Source organism: Nilaparvata lugens, chromosome 8 (genome assembly GCF_014356525.2).
Source record: "Nilaparvata lugens isolate BPH chromosome 8, ASM1435652v1, whole genome shotgun sequence".
NCBI classification, from domain to species: Eukaryota; Metazoa; Arthropoda; class Insecta; order Hemiptera; family Delphacidae; genus Nilaparvata; species Nilaparvata lugens.
Window position 1 is genome coordinate 21,232,651 of NC_052511.1, and position 25,039 is coordinate 21,257,689.

General features: G+C 33.9%; 1 protein-coding gene across 1 annotated transcript in view; it reads right to left on the reverse strand.

Annotated features, from left to right (window-relative positions):
- LOC111048000 overlaps positions 1-19,088 on the reverse strand; it is a 54,534-nt gene extending 35,446 nt beyond the window's left edge. Inside the window, exons 1-2 of the mRNA XM_039434233.1 lie at positions 18,753-19,088; positions 2,596-2,838 (exon numbers count right to left, since the gene is read on the reverse strand). Of these exons, the coding sequence (XP_039290167.1) occupies positions 2,596-2,834 (239 nt within the window). The 5' untranslated portion in view covers positions 2,835-2,838; positions 18,753-19,088. The remainder of the gene's footprint in view (positions 1-2,595; positions 2,839-18,752) is intronic.
- Between the last annotated feature and the right edge of the window lie 5,951 nt (positions 19,089-25,039).

The window sequence follows — 25,039 nt, forward strand, 5'->3', positions numbered from 1 at the left end:
GTGTGTGTGTGTGTGTGTGTGTGTGTGTGTGTGTGTGTGTGTGTGTGTGTGTGTGTGTGGTGTGTGTGTGTGTGTGTGTGTGTGTACACGACGAGTCTTGTTTGCTATTAGTAGATCGGTTTGACGGCCATCTTGGAGCAATATTTGATTTTTGTCCCCTATGCTAATGCTTTAGAAAAAAATGTTGTATCTTATTCAAAGATTTCCATCCTAATTCTAATTTCTCAGCATATTTTCCAAGTATTATACTGATAACATCATTAATTTTAATGGCTATCCAGACATCAAAGAAACTCTATTTCTATTGTTATAATAAACCTATTTATTCTAACATTATTTTTATGTGTAGAAATAGCAAATGTTCGTCATTTCCACTAATAGTATGTAATTGTTATAACTGAAGTTTATGCTGAAATATTAAATATAAATGTGCCAATAATGATCTCTAGTGAGATTCAAATTCATACACATTACATCAAACTGAATAGGCTATCCGACAATTAATTATTCAACAATTTTTCCAGAGTATCAATATCGCAATGAAACAAAAAGATAAACATCAATCAGAGTTGGTTGCCCAATATTATTTAATAGTAAATTTCAATAGAAATAACCTTGTAAACCAGACGAAGTTCCCATAATCATACAACCAGCGTGCAGTACCGAATACTGACTGACGTATCCTTGTCCGCATTGTTTCTATACATTTACCCCGAAATTTTTTTACACACATTCACTCTCTCTCTCTCTCTCTCTCTCTCCCTTGTGCCCCTTAATCTCCCGCTTTCACCCCCTTATACCCTGGAACCCCTCCTCTAAAACCTGCAAACAATATCGTCTGCCGAGTGACAGAATAGAGGCTCTATTCCTCCCTCTCCCATCTCTCCACCCACCATTCATATTGGAAAACGAAAATAAAATGAATTATATGGTCTGGAGCTTTTGCAAAGGGTGCACTCTTTTAGCCTGAAACAATGTGATGTTCGTAGCCTGGAGCACGTTTTCTGAATATTGCACTGAATATAATTTGATGTAGGGCAAACATAAATTTGATACTAATCCTGATTTCTAGAATCTGTTCCATTCTTTTCTTACTAAGTGGCTTGACATCATTCTATCTTCAATCATTGAAATTTTCGTTGAATATTGAAACCATAAGAAATTAGGCGTTAAATCTACTCAAATCATTATTATTATTTATTATTTGTATTTTTTCACAAGAAAGCATAAGACCGGGAGAGAAAAACTAAGGATACTCCTTGTACTATTTCTCTCTCATATTTAGATAACATTTAAAAAGTCCGAAATAGGGTTATGACTTCACTGTTCTGAAATTTAGTACATTTTCACTAAAAAAACAACAAAAACTGAGAAATTTTAATTTTGACGGTTGAAAAACTTGATAAAGAACAAAAATATTATACTCGAATCACCAAATAATAATCAAGTTTGCCTCTATTTTTTCAAAATATCTATTTCAGAATATTTTATAACAACCACTGCAACTTTCAAGTATTTACTGTTTTTATTGGTCGTCTCAATTCATATTACATTAATTTCGAGTCGAAAATATTCATTCTTCATTCATGATATATAATAAATAATCAGACTGAAAAAACAAAATTGTAAATTGCAGGAGCGCTAAGGGCCTAGTCCCACAGAGACACACATCTACAACCCCATGGGTTCTAAGGATGTACAATCATATTTATGCTTTCTACTGAGCATGAATAATGGAGTATTGAACTATTCTCATCGATCATAACAGTGCATCCGTGAAAACAGACCGAAACAAACAACAAGAAACTTTTTGAAATTTGAAAATCTATCAATCCCTAAGAAATGGGAGTGTCCTGTCTTGGCTGATCTTTCCTCTAGTCTAGGGTAACCAGACGTCCCGGAAAACCGGGATTGACCCGGGTTTTTTATAAAGTCCCGGTGTCCCGGAAACATTACCCGCAAACAAATATTTTGGGACATTCAAAAGTCCCGTAATTTTGAGTTGAATAACTTTATTTTTTTAACATCTTGTATATCTTGATAAGTTGCCAACTATGAATAATTGTGTTGAGTTCTGCAATAACGTTTCCAAACACATGATCAAGAAAGCTGGAAACAACGAAAAACATACTTTTCCTGAAGATGAATCAAGTGGCTTTCAGTAGAGATAGAGCTCATTCGAATTTTTCAGTAGCTGTACTACATCATAGATTTAAAATCTTCTTTATAATTAATGTAGTTTGAAACTGTTTTTCATATAAATATTCAGGCTATCTTCTTTATAATGAATGTAGTTTGAAACTGTTTTTCATATAAATATTCAGGCTATTTCATGAATTAACACCATTTTCAGGTAATTCAAGGGAGATGGGGAAGAAGGTGGGAATGGAATGTCCCAGTTTTCTCCATTTTCAGGTAGGTGTAAAATTTCAGTAGCGGTATGGGAGAGGTAGATGGGGTAAAGGTGGAGATGGAATTTCTCTGAAAATGAACTGGAAACCCTACTCTACTCGCCAACTCATTCATTTTTCAAATCTCTCACCCCCCTTCCCCAATATCTTAAATTAATTTAAAATTCGTCCCCCAAGAACTGACCTGCAAATCCTCCAGAGGCCGCTATTGCTGGAGAGGAAGTAGCGCTTGGTCTCGTTGACATAGATGCCGTGGTGGCCCCCCTCCACGTAGAACCAGTAGTCGGTGGAGATGGCCACAAGCCAGGTGAGGAGGCTCAGGCCGACAAGCACCGTGCAGGCAAACAGCACCCTGCGCTCAAATAGCACCTGTTTCTGCACCACGCGCAGTCGCACTAGGCTCGGCGTCGGTGTTTCTACCATGCTCCTGCAAAACAAATCAAACCCTAATCATATTTTCATATCATAAAAATACAAAATAAAAGTTAAAATAAATAATATAGTTTCATTTGATAGTAATGTCAAAATGAGGACTGGGTGTCTGTGTTACTACCATGCTCCTGCAAATCAAATCAGGCAATTTTGGATTTCCACTTCATAAATACAAAATAAAATTTCAATAATAAGTTTTTCATATATGATAGTGATGTCAGGATGTCAAAATGAGGACAGGGTGTCGTTGTTTCTACATGTTTCTGCAAAACAATTGGAAATCAAATCAAATCTGATAACTCATTGAGATTTTCACTTCATAAATAAAAAAAGTTAAAATAATATTTGTTTCATTTGATAGTAATGTCAGGATGTCAAAATGAGGACTGTGTGTCGTTGTTTCTACTATGTTCCTACAAAACAATTGGGCATCAAATCAAATCTAATACCTCATTGAGTGGTATAATTTTCTATCAATGAATACATGAGTTAATTTATTATTAAAAAACCTAAGGATACAACGGGATGTATCATTACACTTCTTAAATACAAAATATAAATTTTAATTAATTTTGTTTTATTCGATAGTAATGTCAGAATGTCAGAATAAAGAACTATTTCGTTTATTGATTGATTTAAAGTTGAAAAATTATAAAATCAAAACCACTTACAAGGAAACATCCTGTGCGCAGGTAGGAGTTGCTAATAAATACATAGATTATTAAGTGAATGTAATTGACTGAAAGAATGAATTATCAACCAATTTAAATAGTTTATAGTCTATATTTTTGACCGAGCGAAGTGAGGTCTAAGATTCAAGTCGACGGTTTGGCATTTCTCTTAATGTTAGAATGTTTATATGTTTTTATGTTGCGCATTTAAGGCGAAACGCGATAATAGATTTTCATGAAATTTGACAGGTATGTTCCTTTTTTAATTGCGCGTCGACGTATATACAAGGTTTTTGGAAATTTTGCATTTCAAGGATAAAATAAAAGGAAAAAGGAGCCTCCTTCATACGCCAATATTAGAGTAAAAATCAGACTATTATAATTTATTCATCATAAATCAGCTGACAAGTGATTACACAGATGTGTGGAGAAGCCAGTCTATTGCTGTATTTCCATAAGGTCTATAGTTTCAATCAGGTACTTGTGGATGAGAATACTGTGTGAGGTCTACTGTTCACAGAACTACTAGTATAGTGTTAATAGTTGAGTGGGCTCCGAACCATCATGAACCGATTTTCAAACTTCCCAATATTCCTATTGAGGCTCTGTGAACACCAGAGAACATTTTTGGGAACATATTTGGTGACATTCTACGAGGTTTTCTGATCTGAATAATATTGTCTAGTAGTTATAAAAGCGGAATAAACTCTGGGCGAAAATTAATGATTTTTGAGATATGAATGTCTTGAGTTAAATTTTTAAGTGACATTGTTCTTGCAAATAGATTCATGAAGTTTTTCAGATTATTCGTCAAGTTATTGTTTATTGAATAAAAATACTAAATTTGTTAACATATATTACCTTTTTAAATATTTGATTAAATAAGTCAATTTTATTTATTCACAAAAATTGATAAAATCAATAATATAATTAAATATTTTAATTAATAAAATATGGAACATTGCGGTTGCCGATTTGAATCTTCTCCCAATGCTAGGCTATTAGAGTAAGATTTTTTCATTTATAAATTGGAATTCGAGTATTTTCTAACAATTTTTCATTTCCAATTTTACAATTATTTAGTACACTGATGAAATGTTTCTAGTTCATGTAGTGTCATACACGATATTTACTTCTATTATCTCAAGTCTACTATTCTAAGTTCTGACCCAGCTACTGATAGGACAATAACGCTGGAGACACACGATGTCTACTATCTCTTCATAGTGAATGATTTAATAGAATCAACAGTTTCAAACAGTTTGCAATTGAATTAATCACATTTTCTCGAATTTCGAGCTTATTACTTTCCTTGCCCTATTACCATAGGTAAGGAAAGTATTGCTTTCCGAAAAAAATTAAGGTACCCCAATTTCTAAATTTCTATACGTTTCAAGGTCCCCTGAGTCCAAAAAAGTGGTTTTTGGGTATTGGTCTGTATGTGTGTGTGTGTGTGGTGTGTGTGTGTGGTGTGTGTGTGTGTGTGTGGTGTGTGTGTGTGTGTGTGTGGTGTGTGTGTGTGTGTGTGTGTGTGGTGTGTGTGTGTGTGGTGTGTGTGGTGTGTGTGTGTTGTGTGTGTGTGTGTGTGTTGTGTGTGTGTGTGGTGTGTGTGTGTGTGTGGTGTGTGTGTGTGAGTGTGTGTGTGTATGTGCGTCTGTGTACACGATATCTAATCTCCCAATTAACGGAATGACTTGAAATTTGGAACGTAAGGTCCTTACAATATAAGGATCCGACACGAACAATTTCGATCAAATGCGATTCAAGATGGCAGCTAAAATGGCGAAAATGTTGTCAAAAACAGGGTTTTTCTCGAAAACGGCTCCAACGATTTTGATTGAAGCTATACCTAAAATAGTCATCGATAAGCTCTATCAACTGCCACAAGTCCCATATCTGTAAAAATTCCAGGAGCTCCGCTCCATTTATGCAAAGTTTGATTTTAGATTCTCAATTATCAGGCTTCAGATACCATTTAAACAAAAAAATTCGTGTGGAAAAGATTGAGCATGGAAATCTCTACAAGTAATGTTCAGTAACATTTTCACCTAAATTTGAAAATAAGCTCGCAATTCGAGAAAATGTGATTATTCAATTGCAAAATGTTGGCAACTGTTGATTCTATTAAATCATTCACTATGAAGATGAAGGGATAGCAGACCTCGTGTGTCTCCAGCGTTATTGCCCTGTCACCAGCTGGGTCAAATCTTTGAATAGTAGACTTGAGATGCGCGCGAACACTAGCGTCAGGTGATCAATATTCATAACGGAAAGGGAAGTTGTGTGAGTGCGCCACAACAGATTTTTTCAATTTTAGGAGAAAATGTTACTGAATATTAATCGTAGAGATTCTTATGCTCAATCTTTTCCACTTGAAATGTTTTGTTTAAATTGTATCTGAAGCCTGATAATTGGGAATGTAAAATCAAACTTTGCATAGATGAGGCGGAGCTTCTGAAATTTTTACAGATATAAAACTTGTGGCAGTTGATAGAGCTTATTAATGACTATTTTAGGTATAAATTTGATCAAAATCGTTGGAGCCGTTTTCGAGACAATCGCGAAAAACCCTGTTTTTGACAACATTTTCGCCATTTCAGCCGCCATCTTGAAGTGCATTTGAAATTGTTCGTGTCGGATCCTTATATTGTAAGGACCTTAAGTTCCAAATTCCAAGTCATTCCGTTAAATGGGACATGAGATATCGTGTACACAGACGCACATACACTCATACAGACCAATACCCAAAAACCACTTTTTGGACTCAGGGGACCTTGGAACGTATAGAAATTTAGAAATTGGGATTCTTTAATTTTTTCGGAATGCAATACTTTCCTTACCTATGACAATAGGGCAAGGAAAGTAATAAATTCTTGTTATATTTCCACTTTATTTCATCTATTTTGTGGGTTCCTACTGTTCTTTCTCTAGTTTTTAGAGGAAACTTGACGTAAAATCCTCTTCATTTTCCAGATTCCCAGGTGTCCGTTAGGATTGATGAAGATAAGGAATTCGAACGTGAATCAATTATTGATATCGATCTTATTAATTAATATGTCTTGACTAGTTTTGACGCATAGAAGTGTCACAATACCCCAACAGCGAGCTTTTGAGGCATCGATAAGTTCAAAGTTCAGAATCCTTATAAATTTTGTAATAAAAAATAATAGAAAAAGTATTTGGTTGACTTTATTGAAGTTGGAACTCAAAAAATATGACTGCTGAGTTTAGATTAGTCGGATAACAATAAGGTTTTTAATGGCAACTAGACACAATACAGTGAGGGTGTAATTTAGTCTCTATTAACATATGAAAATAAATTTAACTTCGACTTTCTACAGTAAGAAGATAACCTATTTTTTCGTACATGCTATTATTTATCAAAATTTGGGAGCATTTTGGAGGTTTTGGGCTATGCCTGTTGTTCTACCCCGATCATATTCATATGATTTGTGATTGCATCAACAAATAAATAAACAAAATGTAACTTATAAGTAATCTGATGTTCACTGAGTAGATCATGTAATAAAGCGCATCTCACAAATAACGTATATCTTGAATATCTGCCATCAATTCAACCTCACAATAAATGTATTCTAAACGTCATGATAAATATTGAAGGATCAAGCTAAACCACCAAACAAACATAAAACAGCCTGATCCGCTGTAATAGAGCAGTAAAACAGGCGTCATCAAGAGATGGCAAGACAAACGATAATATATTATGCATGGTTTCGCTTGAAGCACGCCAGCAAGCATCCAGTTCTGTCAAAGCCCCACTGAATTCATCGAAAGCGTCTCTCAGCTCTCAACTGCATCTCACAGTAAAAGAGATATTCTGCCTCAAAACGTCTCACAGCCATTAACATTGAAACTGACAAATGATTCTGAACCGTCCATCGAACATAAGCGTATTTTTCATTTTCTTCTTACTTTACTACTACCACTTTTTCTTATTTTATTACTTCTCTCCTTCTTTTCTTGTCCTCCACCCCCTAGTTTCGCACCTTTAGCTTTACCGTGATGTATTCGCTTTTCTAAGTTCTTGAATTATTCTTCTCTTCATCATCATTCACTTCTTCTTCATTATCTTCGTTCTGTGTTTCCTCCTTGTCTCACATCTACTTCTCTTCTTTATTATATATTTTTCCTCCAACTCTTTTTTTTATGAAATTGAAATTTATTCACAACACTGACATGTTTTACAAAATTATTATATAGAACAGTATCATGACGGAAAAAAGTAATTCAGTAAGAATTTCCTACTCTCGATTTTTGCTTCCTCTACCTCCTACTTCTTCACCCCATTTCCATACTCTACATCTTCTTCCTCCTTCCACTCCTACCCCTCTCCCATTTTCGTATTTTTTTCATCCTCATTCTATTAGGCTACATTATATTGTTCTCTCCTTGCTTCTTCTGCAACTGTTTGTTATTTTTACTCTTATTCTACTTCTTCTTATTCTTTTTATTCTTCTTTCTCTCCTTCTTTGCTTCTCATGATAGTCATCTACTCTTCTTCCACCTCTCCCTCTTTCTCCTTATTCTCTCTTTCCTCCTAGTTCCTCTGTTTCTTCAACCCCGTCTCTTTTCCTACTCATGCTTCTTGCTATTCTGTTTATCTTTCCTACATCTATATTTCCTCTTTTCTGTATTCTTTTCTATTCTCCGACTTCCTTCTTCATCTAAACCATTTTTCCCATTTTTTACCCCTACCCTTAATCCCTCCTTCTTATAATTCAATCTAGTTTTATTCCTTTTCTTCTCATTCACTCTTTCCTTTCCATACTTGTTTTTTTCGTCTTCGTCTTTTTCTTCTTCCTCTTCCTCTTCTCCTTCCTATTTCTTTTCCTCTTCTTCTTCTCCTTCTCTTTCTCCTTCTTCTCATTTCAATTTTTCCTTCAACTTTTTCTCACTGTTCACTCTCTTTTTCATTCTCCTTCTCCATCATCTCTCTCTTCGTTTTTATCTCCTACATCTTCTCTTCATACTCCATCTTCTTCCAACACTGCTTGTTCCACTTTCTACCCTTCCTGTAGCGTAGACCACCCTGCTGTACTAGACAGCTTGACAATATAAATGAGACTGTATCGAAGGATTCATCCTTATCCTCAAGGATATGCATTGAAATGTAGGTCACATGAGGATGGGATCTATCTTAAAATGGTCAGAATATACTTGTTTACAACACTTGTAACATCAGTATTGCAAAACATTATTGTAATGTTGCCATTTTATTTTTGTTGTCTGACATATCGGTGACAGATAATATATTTTAGTAGTTGATTTCTTGATGGATATCCATTTTAAAAGGATTGAAGATTTTACAACCACTTATTGATGAAACTAGTTTCGTGAAGTAAATTAATCAATAAAGACTATCAACAAGTAAATAATTTTTCAAGGTTCCGGTGGTTTGGAACCCACCTAAACCTGAGCCCATTCATCTCTCATCATCATCCGCCTCATTCCATGTTCACCCTCTTACCCTCGCACAAGCCTACAGCTCATATGGGCATCTCCCTCAGCGGATAAAAAATCAATTGAAACAGTGAGAAACTAGTTTCAACTGCCCCACCATCTTTAGATCTCCAGGAAACTGGGATTCGATGCTCATTAGATTCACAATGGTGTAACAATAATACTGGTTTCTCGAATTTTCAGTAAATGCTATTGGTCGTGAAATCTGAATCAAAATAAAGGTATATTTTTTGCTGAAGGTGATGCCCACATGAGTTCTAGGCTTTTGCTTGGGTAATGAGGCTGATGATAATGAGAGATGAATTGAACTACAGTTTTATGTGGGTTCCGAACCACCGGAAAGCAATTTTACAACTCATGAATCATATTCAGAGGAGTTGGCTCAAGCGGTCACCCTTCCAACGGGAGTACCAGGCGCATGATTCCTATTTCAGTGAATAAGTAAAGAAAATAAAAATATTGTACTGCAAATGCTATAGAATCTATCGATATACGATATTTCTATTATGTTTTATTTTGACTGTGAGTGATGAGGCTCAGATCAATTTTCGACTTATAGGTTTGGAATATTTTAATCCTCGAATGCTCTGAATGGGAAGAAGGAGGAGATAGAGAGAGAGGAGGAGGAGGAGGATTCCCCCATTGAAATTGATGAGGAAAGGCAGGCAATAGGCGGGAATTGAAAATGCCATAGAAGCGTCTGAATGCTCTCTTGAAAATCGAGATGAAAAAGACCTGTATTGATGAAAGCGCTTATGATGAGCAGGAGGAGGAGGATTAGAGGACGGAGTGAGAGTATGAGAAGGAATGTGTTAGGAAACCAGGAAGAAGTGAGAGAAGAAGATATATAGAATAGTCAGGTGCTAACTATGGGTGCGTGTACTAATTCTAACGTACGTAAATTTACGAGTCGATATAGAATAGAATAAAATGACTTTTTCATTCGTTGACATGGCGAAGTTTGGACAGTAAAGTCCACTCCACCACTTAACCAAATCGTTAGCAAAAATACAAATACTATACAAAATATACAGAGATAATAATGAAATCGAAACAAAAAATGACAATGAAATGTAATAAATATGAGATTTTAATATCGGAAAATGAAAGTCTTGAAAAATAAGAGTTTTCCAATAAACTAAATCACTTCACTCGCCTGGAAGAGAAGGCAAAAAATATTAAATAAATGCTTCTATTCGTGTTTCTATACGTTACTTTATATTAAAAACTTTTCAAAAAGGATACTATGATGTTATTTTAAAAATAAAAATAAGTAGCTTTGAATACATACATTTTAAGAATAAAATAAATGAATAAACAGGCTACTGGAGAAAATTAATTATTCAGATCAGTAAGAATTGGAATCAAAGATGGATTTGTTGATTTCATATGAATAAATAATATTGATATGAAGAAAATACTTCTTAGGCCTAATAGCATTTTGAAGAATATACGTGGGAAAGAGAATAAACAATGGCGAAAGCAAATAAGAACAAAACGGGATAGCAAGTAAGAAGAATTTAACTTGGGAAAGTTTTGAAAAAAAAGAAGATAAGAACTATTCAGCACTAGAAACAAGAATAACCGTACAAACATACAAACCATTCAGTGTCATTGTACTGAATGGAGTAAAGTCTCATATCAAATAAGTAGTAAGTATGATACAATTAGCAGTTTTGAACAGCCTCTATTTTGACTTTGAAATATTGACGCACGACAAAGAACGATAAACTGTGAGCACCCACTAAGGTGTAATCATAAAATAAGAAGAGAAGCAAAAAAGGAGAAGGGAGATAAGAGGATGACGTGTGAATGGAGAGTGAAGAAGAGGAAAAGAAATTGGAATGAGAAGTTGTATGTAGAAGGGGAGGATAATATTTATTGAAAGGATAGTGAGATAAACTTGGACGAGATTGATAAAATTAATGAGTGGGAGAGGCGGAGGATGAGAGAAAGAAGCTGTTGAAGAGGACAGTAAATGTAGAAGAAGACTAAGGAGAAGAGAAGAAAAATTAGAAGAGGAGGAAGCAGGAGATGAGGGAATGAGGAGTTGAAAAACTGAAAAGATGGAGGTAATAGTATAGGAGGAGATTGACAAGAGCAGAATGGAGAAGAAGAAAAAGAAGAAAGAATTAGAAAAAAGTAAGAAGAAGAAGACGAAGAAGAAAAAGAAGAAGAAGAAACAGAAAGAAGAAAAAAGATGAGTTGGAAAAAGTGAACTTGATTGAAACTAAAATAAGCTGTTGAAGGGAAGGAGTAAGAGGTATTGATAAGGAGGAAGGAAAAGAATAGAAGAGTATACGATAGGTATTTCTTTTGCTGTCGATTGATTCGTGCTTGTGTGACCTGTGAAATGAAAAAAGCGGCAAAAACAAAGATTACGATAAAAAAATAGAGAAAGAAAATAAAAACGACATTTTATCGCTTTTCGCTTTCAGAGCAATATTGGTTCAAAAATTGAAGATCAAAAGAATGTCGTGGAAATTTCCCGTGTCAAAGTGCGTGCTGGGTGGAATTCAGTGTAGATAATTTTCCAATAAAATGACAAGAGAATCAATCAAAAGCGTGGAGCATTCATAAAAGTATTTCAAATTCATTTAGGGATTCATAGTCTCCATTTTGTGAGAAGAACTGCCACAACCAATAACGGCTCAGCATTTCTTTAGACATCAACTCCATTTTGTGAGATCAGCTACGACCAATAGTGTTTCAGTATTTATTGAGATATCGACGCCGATTTGTAAGAACTGCTACAACCAATGGCGTTCTAGTATTTATATATAAATAATAGTTTTGGGAGCATAGTAGAGAACATATAACTCATGTTGATATCTTTTAGGGCCGTTTGAAAAAACAAATTAAACAAATTGAACATTAATGAAAATTCATTATAGGCTACTTGTTCACTAAATTAACAACGACTGACAGTCCATTTTTGACTTTTAGTCAACTATTAATCAATAATGGCAGTTTGCGATGGGGTCCAAAATTGATGTATTATAATCCTTGAACGTTCCATTTCGTTTTATGGAGATTATTGAAATTATAGTGCAGATATTTCCAAAATAGTATTATAAACTTTAGAAATTTTTGAATGAGACAACTGTATAAATTCTACCTCAGTTTGATTTGGTGGTCGCGCTGATAAGCTATCGATAAGATAATTTGAGCTCTATCGATTTGCCTGCTATTCCCGGGTGATCACTTCAAGAGTCGAACTTTACTATTTATGAGTTTGAAAATTGTTTGCCGGTCGGAACCCACCTAAAGCTGCACTTCCACTCATCTCTCATCATCATCTGTCTCATTATCCACGTACAAGCCTAGAGGCTAGAGCTCATGTGGACATCATCCTTAGCAAAAATAGTAAAAGTATAAAACATTTAACAAATTTGAATAGTATAGTATTCAAATCCCACTCCGGAGATAATAATATTGTGGTCCTTCTAAGTATTATGAAATTAATGGACTTGATTTGACCATAGATGGTCAAACTACTACGCTAGACCAGAATACTGTGTATAGATATTTATATTTTGGTTTGGCTTTTATTTTCTAATTCAAATTATTACAATAATGCATATATAACTTGGCAGTGTTTAGAAGAGAGGCTGAAATGGTACTGTATAGTGAGATACACATCAAACGATCAGCATTGCATTCCTTATGAATTGCATCAGTGCTGCTCATTTAATCATTGCTGACAGTTTGGGGTGAATCTCACTACAGGTATAGTATATAGATATAGTACATAGGTAGGTATAGGTAAAGTGATATTTATTTACATAAGTACAAAATCAAATCAATGACGTTATCATGTTATTCAAGAAACATTTTTCCTTTTTGGCTTACTTTTCTTGTTTGATTGATACCTTTTTCTATTGTTCATTTGGTTGACACTGAAATATTGATACGTTCAATAGAATGCATTAGAGTAGCCTACATTATAAGCTAGCCTACTTGCTGGTCCATTATCGAAATTATATAGGAAAGCCTATCGGGAGCCTATTTTACTGGCTGAATTTTCATGACACAGAGTGCAATCAATAAATCAATACCGTACAGTTTGAAAATATTTGACATTCCAATTTTCAACCAGAAGGAAAGAATATACATGACTTCAACTCAAAATTCACGTTTTTTCATGTGGCTCTTCCCTTGGATATGGATAGTAGTTGAAGGTTCTTCTACTGATCTAAAACTTATTTATTATTTACGTTTCATTTGTTTCTACAGTTCGATAATAAAGTAATATTTGAAACGGACTCAATAATCATAAAATGTCTCCAAAATAGTTCTATGATGGATATTATTAGTTGAAATTTGTAGCAGAAAGCACCACAGTATCATTGCTGTCCATTTCAAATTTGTTGCTGTTTTTAGCGTATGGCTTGGATTGTGGGGCGCCCCGTAGGAAGTTCCACTTCACCGACAAAACCAAAATTTCCCATGACGGAAAAGTGTGATAGTTATTCTTGATTTTCACATAAATTTTATTTTGAAAAAGTTTCTTTTGATTTTATAAAGCCAAAATCACGGAACAAAATATCAAAATCACTTATCCAAGTTCGGAAAATTTAGAATTTCAAATTTGATTACCAATAACTGGACCTTATTACACAAGGCTACCCTTGATAATGAGAAAAACTATGTCATGCTAACCACAAAATGCAAGAAATGGAATGAAATGAAAAAAATATATATTTGGCGGAGTTAGTCCTACTTTTTAGTCCTCTTCACCACTCAACCTTGATAATTATACAATATTTTTTTAATTTTTCAAGACGATTGTCTTTGTTGAACAATAATCAATACTTGACTCAATCTGGAAAACAAAGCTTACTCGACTTGGAAAATAGGCCTCGCTCAACTTGTCGATTTACTGTAATGTTGCACTTATCAACCCAGTTTCAGTCGATGAACAATGAAAAGTTTTCAGTTCAAATTTAATGATAATCGGAAACTACTGTATTACCAAACCCTATTAGCAAAGAAAATAGAGTGTGATAATGTGAGGCAGACTCAATACTTGGCACATATCTCAGAGTTTCGGTTAATAACCGGGCTAGCATCTCCCATCCTTGTTTATCTTGCCGGGGATATTGCTTTTCTTATATATGCTCTATTGTTGTGGCCTGAGATTTGGCTCCTATCCCAAGAGAGGCTGCCCAGCTTACCCCCATCCCCTCTTCCACGGCCAATACTATCTTCCTATTGCTTTTTCTTTCTTAGTTTTCTCTTTCTGTTTCTTCTTATACTTCTTCTTTTTCTTTTTCGTCTTCTCCTCTTTCTTCTCCACCTCCTTGGCCGCATCCTGACCCTCATACTCCTTCTCATCCTATTCCTCCTCTTCCTCTTTCCCACTCTTTATTTCCCTCTTTTTTCTCGTTTGTTTTCTCTTCGTCTCCTCAAATGTTCTTTCTCACTTCTAGTGTACTTTATTTGTGTCTTCCTTTTGCTTTCTTTACTTTCTTCATTTTTTTACCTTTATTCTTCTCTTTCCTGGTTCATTTCACTTCATTAGCACTTTACCTATTTTATTTGTGTTTTCTTTCCTCCTCCTCATCGTCTTTTTTTCTTCCTATCTGCTCTCTTTCTCTTTTCCTCTTTCACTTCTTTCTCCTCCTTTTCACACTTGTCTCTTGCCCTTTTATTCATTCTTCCTGTTTCCCTTTCGTATTTTATTCATTTCTCAATTTCTCTTCTCATCCTTCCTTCTCCTTCTCTTTTTGTTCCACTCTTATTTTTCCTATATTAATTTACTTCCTTCCAACAGTCTTTCACTTGTATTCTCTTCATCTACTTTTTGTGTCAGTTCTCTCTACATTTTCACTTCTCTACTTTCTCTGTTATATGCCTCTAGCTCTCTGGCTTTATCTTATTCTGTCTCCTTTCATACTTACTGACACTGTTTGATCTGCTCCTCTATTTTCACTTATTCCTCCGTCATACCTATACATTCCTTTATATTCTCCTAGACATTTATATATTCCTCTTATTTCTTCCATTTATCTCATTCTCTTCCACTACCTACTATAACTTTTTTATCCTCCCTTTCTACTTTTTTCACCTCGTCCTTATTCTCTATTTATTTTGTCTCTCCTCTTCATATTCTCTTCTCATCTTCTTCATCTTCTCATTCAACTCTTTCCAACACACATTCCTTTTCTCCCTATATCCTATTCTCGTCCCCTAATCTCTTTCTTCATGCGATTTTTTCCCTCTCAACTTCTCTTTTTATTTTAAATTCCTTTCAACAACAAATCTCTGTCTCCTATCTCTTTCTTGCTCTACACTTCTCATTCCTACAACTTTCTCTCTTGCCTTGTCTTACTCTTTCTTTCCTTTTTCTCTCTTCTCCCTTCCTCCCTCCAAGACTCTTCTTAAAGTGAGTGGTTAAAATATTTATCGAGTCGCACAATGTAGAATGTTTAGAGGAGCAGCTGTCTGTTTTGTTAAATAACAGTTAGCAATTAACTGTGTTTCATCGCAAACAAGTTATTTCGTTGATTTGTAGGCTTGCAAGGAATTTATGTACCCTTCTCTAGAGGAAGATGGGTTCATTTTTCGTGCGACTTTATTCTTTTGATCTTGATTAGCTTGGTTTCAAATTTTCAACAGATTTTCTCATTCACGATTCCTATATTCTCTTTTTATTGAAAGAATCTCATTGCTTCTATACCTCTACAGGATGATAATATTTTTTATTTTTAATGAAATCTTCTCTCACTATCTCACTCTACTAGCATTCATATTGAAAGTCAGCTGTAGAAGTATATCTATACCTCTACGCTATTGTTCATAACTTTTGTTAGGATAGACAGGTACCTTGAAAGTTGATTTTTCTCTCAAATTATTTTTAATGAGTTATACCATAGAGTAAAAACCCGTGTCAACTTGTATTAATCATTTGTCTCTGGTTAAACTTCAAACTTTAAGCATTCTTCAATAAAAAATTCATTGCTTTCCATTAAAAATAGTAGAGAAAGTTTCAATGCTACCAATCGATAACATTCTTCAATATTATTATAATTCTTGCTATTCGAATAAAACAAACATTGTAGTGTTTGTAATTTCAAGAATTGTTTCAATAGAAACAAAATAATTCTTGGTCTTCTTCGAAATTTAATATTTTAATAGGTACGGTTTTCCAACAGACAACTTCGTAGCTTACTGGTTTTCAATTGTTATCAGTACTAATCATGTATAATTGGGAGCTTATCAACTATTTAAATTTGGGAGAGGAATAGTTTTAGATTAATTCTCTTGTTTCTTTCCCAATCATTGTTTTGATTTTGTGCATGTGTAAATGAAATAAATATCCAAAAATCAAGCTGAATTGTTTGAATTTCTTACGATAAATTGAATAGATGAGAAATGATTAAATTACTCGAGAAATGTGATAATTATTTTGCAAAAATGTCAGTAATTGGTTGAATCAATGGTAAGCTCTCTTATTGGTAGTGTGGAACACACAGGAAGTGACTTTATCTCTTGATTTATTGAAATCCTTCCTCTCAAGCCAATGAGTTTTATTCAAACTTTTCCATCATGTTGTTCTTGAAAAGGTGACATTGAATAATCCGGGTATCATTTTGCTTGATTGATTTAAAAAGTAGTTCACCATTAAAATTCAATGTAACATAATTCTCATGCTCCTTCCATTCATTCCCAGCTCATTAAAACAATAACTCTACTCTGAGTATTTCGATAAGACAATGATTACTTCATATCAATATCATTGGAAGCTGAATTGAAGAAACATTTCTCTTATCCTTTCAATGCATCAAATACATTACCTAGTTACTACTGTTGTCTACATTTCTTATGAATAGAAAAATTCCGTGTTTGATGTACCTAGTACCTACATATTATAATACCTATATATCTGCCTACCGCTAGAAAATTCAGTACGGTACCATGCACAGTATGCATTTTGGCCAATCAGAATAGAGTAGGCGGAGTTTGATGGTTTGTCTAGAGACGTGAACTGAATTAAGATCTTGCTCGTGATTGTTCGATGTTCCGTTCGATTATAGCATCTGCTATCCATTATTTTTTCGCATTTCTACCCTCTTTCAGTTCCAGTTTCATTTCAGGAAAGTAAAATAAAGTAGAATAGAATTAAATCCGTTCTACAGCGTTACAATATGAATATAGGATATCGATAGGAATATAGGATATATCCTATATACGATACAAATTAAATCTCATAATTATTTTTTCATCAAAAAATATGAGCTTCTCTCACCCAAGCATGAGGCTCCTTCTATTATTAATTTATTTTTTAATAATTAATTTTTTCTCTTTCTATTACTGTTTCATTCAATTCATGCCTTCCCCATTCTCTCATCTATGATTTTCTTCTAAAAATGTATTCTTTCCTATCTATTTTTATCCATACTGTCTTCTGGGCCTTCAAGCTTTACGTTCAGATTCCATATTCCCTTCACTCGCTTTTTCGTCTAGACTCTTGTTGGATGAGCAAACTATGTAAATTAAAATAAAGTTGGAGACCTGCTAGCTTTACTTGGTCTAGTAAGCACGTCCAAATGAGTATGTCTACGAAGTTGCAATATATTCTTCATTTGGCCAATTTTGTTTCTTATGATGAATGGAACCCGAAACTATTCAAGGAGTGTGGGTGGCTTTTTCATGAATAATCGATTAACCCATCTTCAAAAACGTATGACAATAGACAACTTTCCAATAGAGTAGATATAAAATTAAGCAGAATCAATCGAAAACTCAGTATTAGTCCAATATTTTTTTTCAAAATGAATAAGGGAACACTTTCTCCAAGATCAAGCACCCTCTGCAAAATTAGAGTTACATCAGATCTTGTCTTCAAGATTGACATGAATTCAAACCCCAATTTCATGAAAATAGATTCTTGATACTAAACTCTTTGTTTTGAAAAGGATGAGTAATTTATTTATCTTAGGATTTTACAACTAACAGTTGAAATCCCTCCACAGTGATTCAAGACCCACTCAAAATTGTACATTAGGTCCATAATTAATTACCATTGAATTCTTATTATTTTTTAGCCATTCTTTCTCTGCTGGTAAAAGATCTTCACTATTAAATCTCAGTCTCATTTATAAAACTTTGTGGTAACTTTTGTACAGTCTCAGCCCAATAATATTGTAGCCATTCATTAACTTGGACAGCCTTTGGAATGGTATATTCAGCCTATTTCTATATCATCTGCATGGAAATGTATGGTCTTGGCATTTTGTGAAACTTCGTTTTTACATGTAAGGATTTACATGTTATAAGGACGTTTTTACATGTATATAAGGATTTATAAAAGTCAATATTCTTAATCTGAGGTACATGAAGTTTACTGTTCTGTACTGCTATCAACATTTAATCACACTGTTAAAATGGCTACAGTTACCCCTAACTAATCAAGCTAACTCCAGTGACCTGAACTAACTGACTGATTGACTAATGTGAGATCTAAACTAATATTATAAATTGATCAATTTTGAATTAGTTTTATTTTTATTTATTGAGTAGTCGTGAAATTAATTCAACAGACTTAATTCATTGTAGATTCGGTGTATAGTTTACCACATCCCAATAAAATCCAATTATTGAATTTGGATGAATGTAATAAATTATGCTGAACAATCTTCAAACAAACCTAATGAACCTGCCTGACAATTCAGTATTGCAATGTTATTATAAAGTATGAGAGTAAATGTTGAATTGAAGTATATCATATTATAAGAAAATAGTAAAAGCCTACCTTTTTATTTACAACTCGATACACCCCTAAGCTGGTAAACAATTATTTGTTCGTCTCTGAATCACAACTCAATTCATTATAAAGTCTTCCTCTTACAATCCATGAACCACAATATTGTTGTCCCGTTATCACAACTGAAATAATCGCTGAAACTTATCCAACAACAGATACTTTCCAACAGTATCTTAAACTCCGACTCCCTATCTCCAAAGCCTACAGTAACCACGTGATAGGAATCGTGTTTTGAGAGAATTACACATTTTCTATACGACGATGCTCACCGCTCAAACAACCGGCAACTTCTAAGTTACTCGGGTCTCCCCATCAAGTGGGGGGGACTGAATTTTGACGCATGCGTTCTTGGGACTCCCCTTTCTCTGCCCCAAAATTTTGAGGTTTCCTGGTCCCTAGACTGAAGATTCAGCTGTGAGTTGTGGGGGGGGAGGCTTACACCCGTTGGGACAGACTCATCCTTCAAACATTGCAGCTTGTCTACAAGCTACTTAGTTCTAGACTTAATAGATAAATACTACTTAGTTGTGGGTGCTTGACTACTTAGTTATGGTGTTGGGATGCTTGAATGCTTAGTTTCGTAGATAGGTGGAAACTTGGTCATGGGCTTCAGGTGCTCAGTCATGCATGGACGTCGGAGATAATAGATCGCTAGGGTGAAATTCACTATGAATTGTCAGCATTCTTTATAAATAAAATTAATGCCTCCCGATCAACCAATGTTGGCAGTTTACAGCGAATTTCACAAAACGGCACTGTTTTGGAAGTTTGTAAGATAGCAGATTGTAACATAACAGTTGAAAGATACAGCAGGCCTACTGTAGGCTACTGTTATATTATGGGTTCCAAGTAATAAATAGTGAGATTCTCGTATTAGAATACATAGTCAATGGATTTCATAGGACAGTATTGTTGTCACGTTTCATTCTCCACCGTCTTCTATAAATATCTCGCCTTTTCATTTCGGTATATCTGATCTAATATTAATAGTTGATTTTTACAGATAATGATCAATAATATCTTTAAAATATTCCATTCGTCAAGAAAATATACCTTGTTCATGATTTCGTGTTCGATGATTTTTCCAAATTTAAACTGACCTTTTATTGTTTGTTAATTTTTACTTTCCTTGCCCTATTACCATAGGTAAGGAAAGTATTGCTTTCCGCAAAAAGTAAGGTACCCCAATTTCCAAATTTCTATACGTTTCAAGGTCCCCTGAGTCCAAAAAAGTGGTTTTGGGTATTGGTCTGTATGTGTGTGTATGAGTGTATGTGCGTCTGTGTACACGATATCTCATCTCCCAATTAACGGAATGACTTGAAATTTGGAACTTAAGGTCCTTACACTGTAAGGATCCGACACGAACAATTTCGATCAAGATGGCGGCTAAAATGGCGAAAATGTTGTCAAAAATAGGGTTTTTCGCTATTTTCTCGAAAACGGCTCCAACGATTTTGATCAAATTCATATTTAGAAAAGTCATTGACAAGCTCTATCAACTGCCACAAGTCTCATATCTGTAAAAACTTCAGGAGCACTGCACCATCTATGCAATGATTCATCCATCTATGTTGATTTTAGATTTCCAATTATCAGGCTTCAGATACAATTTTAACAAAAAAATTCAAGTGGAAAAGATTGAGCATAAAAATCTCTACAATTGATGTTCAGTAGTCTGGCATTTTCACCTAAAATTGAAAATAAGATCGAAATTGGAGAAAATAAGATTATTCAATTGCAAACTGTTGGCAACTGTTGATTCTATTAAATCATTCACTATAAAGAGATAGCAGACTTCATGTGTCTGCAGCGCTATTGTCCTGTCACCAGCTGGCTCAGATCTTAGAAAAGTAGACTTGAGATGCGCGGGAACACTAGCGTTAGTTAATCAATTTTCATAACGGCAAGGAAAGTTGAGTGAGTGCACCACACCAGATTTTATTTCAAGTTTGAATCAAAGTCAAACGGTTACTCATTAACGAGCTCATTGAAAATTCTCATAATGATGAGATTTATTATCTAGTGGAACGGTCGTTCCAGCACCCGTCCCCCACCTTATTATCTAAGCAAATCAGAAAATTGAAAAGACCGACGCCACTATATGTATTCTGTAACCAACTTCCCATTGATTTTCGCATGCTGCCATCTCAATTTACGCGGAAGGTAGTGGAAATTTTATAATGTTGAAATGACATTATTTTTCAAGATTTTTGAGCGCTTTCATTTAAGACCAGAACAAAGCTTCTACAATATAAATTCGCGAAGATACCATATGCGGGTATTTTGTCATTTTACCAATTTTGGCACTTTTTTATTTCAAACGGTCTATTGGCAAAACTATCCAACAGATTTCGATGAAACTTGATATATAGGTTCTTTTCATAGAGTAGATGCCCGGAATTGAATAAAATTTTGAAAATTGTCCTTTCACCCCTCATTTCGGGCCCGATAATTTTGAAATTTTAATTTTTTCTCCAGAAATGAAATTGATGGACTTGATAGTATAGGTATACAAAAATTGGAAAACATAGGATAATTAGGGGAAACTGGGGAAATTTTAAAATTATGCGCACTTGATGTGAAAAATCTGTAATGAGTTGAGATTTCGGACTATTCCAAAAGGGCTTGGAGACATGTTTAAACTATTTACATTTAAAATTTCAAATCATTTAATGTCCGATTGAGCTCTGTAGCTCTGTCTAAATGATAATTAGAAGTTGAAAGTTGCCATTTTTGAATTTAACGTTTTATGGACAAGGTCTATAATTATACAGGTCATGACACTCGTGTTCCTTATGGAGCGACCATTTTATGGGGTCTTTATGGCCGTACATTTGAAAATCCAATCTAATTCTATTATTTGCTAGTAACAAAATTATGCATTTTAAAAACAATATTGTAGTTCAGATAATATGTGAATTCAGGTTTTCAACTTTTCAATAATGAAATTTCAATGATAAATATTCATTTATTTAATATTAAAAATTGTTCTTATCCTTGTAACTTAAGGATTATGATTCACAAGGTTATTGGGACAAGACAGAAATATGCGAGGCCAACTTCAAAAAGAGTTTCAAGTTCCCGATCAATTAAACCTAAAAATCAACAATTTAGTTCCTAGTTGGAATCTAAATATTATTTTTCTGTCAGAACAATTTATTTTACAATTCAAACCAAGCAATATCCCTTGAACAATATATAGCCCAGTCAATGAAGGTCCAAAAAAGCAGTTTCGATCCGAAAATTAAATAAAAGCTGAATTTCCCAACATCGATAGAATCCTCCCAGAGGGTCATTCTCCCAAAAGTCCCAAGAAATCCCCTTGGAGCTTTCCGCCCCAGCCCCCTAAAACATGAAAAATGGAGGTAAACACGGGAAATCAATTATCTCTGTACCCATTGATCTGAAACAGTTCTATTATATGCCATTCGATTCGTTACATTATGGACTACAATATTAGTTATATCCATTCCTTCAATAAAATTAATAGTTTTCTTGATAAAATAATATATATGTAAAAATTTAGGGGGTTTGTGATTTGATTTTTTTGTTTTCTTCGGTTAACTTCGAAACAAGTAGTTTTAAAGGAAAATGAGTCAAATAATTAATGTAGCCACTGTCATTGCAAATCCATTGATGTATTTGCGATTCGATTTGACGCTGTGGAAGGGGAAACAGTCGACGCGGAACGGCGCGGCTGACTCTCTTAGCCATAGTAAACATCACACTGGAAATCAATTATCTCTGTAACCATTAATCGGGAAAAAAACTATCATATGTCATTCGATTCGTTACATCATGGACTAAAATATTAGTCGTATTCATTTCCTCAATAAATCAAACAGTTTCCTTGATAAAATAACATATATGCAAAAATTTAGGGGTTTTTGATTTGATTTTTGTTCTCTCCGATTAACTTCGAAGCAAATAATCTGAAGAAAATTAGACAAATAATTAATGTAGCCACATTCATTGCGAATCCATTGATGTATATTGTTATTTATTCGCGATTCGATTTGACGCTGTGGAAGGGGAAACAGTCGACGCGGTACGGCGTGGCTGACTCTCTTCACCATAGTAAACAGTAAAATACAGTAGTAGGCCTACTGCTTTCTAAGTTGCATTTTATTCACACTATGGCGCTCGAAACAATCAATTTTGTCTATTGTTTTGACATTCGATGAAACTAATTTTTCATATTTTAATTCTCTAAAATCATTTTGTTGTTAAATATGTGCTAAATCATGCATTCTATGACAGACAAAGATATTTTTTGCAACCGATAAAATATTCATACTATTACATGATATAATACATATTTCAAATATGTGTGTATGATCATAATTCTATGCTAAATATTATCATAAGTTATGAATGTCATAAACTGAGATAAATCATAGATTACAATAGTGTTAACAGTGACAATTTCCTGAAAAATCATAGCGTGCAGTGTTTGCTGTTTTCTACAGTTAATATTCTCCAAGCCAGGTTGATAATATACCTTCAGTTGAGCCAAATATATATGACGGCTGAGGCATAAAAAATTTATACATTGGGCTTGTTGAGTTGAAACTTTCTATGATTCTCTCTGTAAAGTAGCTTATCTTCCGTTCTTACTAGTTGAATCTACATTATTTAGACAGTCCAATATGAAAATTCAGTAGATTCTAAAGATGAAAGCCATGCAAACATACAAATTAAGGAAGAGTAAGCATGCATAAAAGGTAGGAAAATCATGAAAGTGTTTCACATTTAACCACAAAGTACCCTACCGTATAAGATTAATTGAAAGATGATTCATCATCTTCTATTATTTTTGTTAACATATCGATTTTCACCTCCACTCGCATCTTGTCATTCATTACACAAGGTTGGCAGAAGCTTTTCTTTATGTCGATTAATGTTGATTGAAATTGATTTTGATTAAGGCACCAAAAGAATAGATCATTTTCTATTTGAAGCATTCAAATTAAATCTATTGAACATGATTTCTTATGACTTAGCATTCACAGATTTAGTTGGGTGAAGCTATTTGAAAAATGTACCTGATTATCAATTCCATGGTTTTTATACCATTCTAGTTCATTGTGATCATTGAAGGGTTGAAGTGATGAGTTAGTTCAAGTGAATTCTAGTACACAAGTATATTGTGCTTATAATGGGCTCTTCTTTATTTTCTATCGATGTTTTGCTCCAGTAGAGAAAATTTAAAATGTTGGTTTCAAATTGTATAAGCTTTATAAATAATATAAATTAACGGTAATATAAATGTGATAAGTCCAGTATTAAATTAATCGATGTTGATTTTCATTGTATCGCTTTGTATCAATGTTACTTGCACTGTTTGCAATTCATCACTATTCTCTCAAGAATTAGTTTTTTATGAATTTCATGATCTGAAAATTGAAATTCAAATGCTATTTGGATGACGTTCACATTCCACTGGTTTTTTTACAATAATTGTTACGTTGAAGAGTGAGGCAATTCAATCCATTTGGAAGTAAAAGGAAATCACAGTGCGATTTGAACAGTGGATAGTAACTTTGAAATTCAGTTGCTCAATTCATTACGGCTTGATACTATCATTTGTAATTATAGTTGATCAGAAATATGCATTGTATATAATGTTTATATTTCAGTTTGACCAATCTTCTATCACAGTCTCGCTTTCATTCATAAACATGATAATCCTAAATACGTTGATTACCTTAAAGATGTAGCTTATCTTACGTCGAACAATGTACAATACAAACAATTTTCATTAAATTACTATTATGATGATCATTGAAATCTTTGCCTGTTATTGAGAAAAATTCATTTTATAAGCCTTGAAATTCGTACCTAGAAAAAGTTGCATTATTACTAGAAATTTTGTTATTTTTACTATTTATTATAGGAACTGTACATTGATTTTTGTGATTATAGAGATCAACTACTTTATTCTGAATACATAGCTTAGAATACATACATTTACTACATAGCATCAATTTGAAAGCTCTGATAATAATGATTTGAACGGAACTGCGATTCTGGCTTGGTATTGCCTCTTCATGTTCAGTGAGAATAGAAAGCTTCAGAGTAATTCGTTCTCACTATATGTGATAATATTGGTAATATTTGGTAACATTTGTTAATATTTGAACCGAATGTGCAACAAATTAATCTACTTTCAGCTTGAAAATTTTCAACTTATCAGGACTACAGTGTTATCATATAGTATCTCAGGTAGGCCACCCTTTTATTTTTTTTTTGTTCACGTGATCTGATGATAT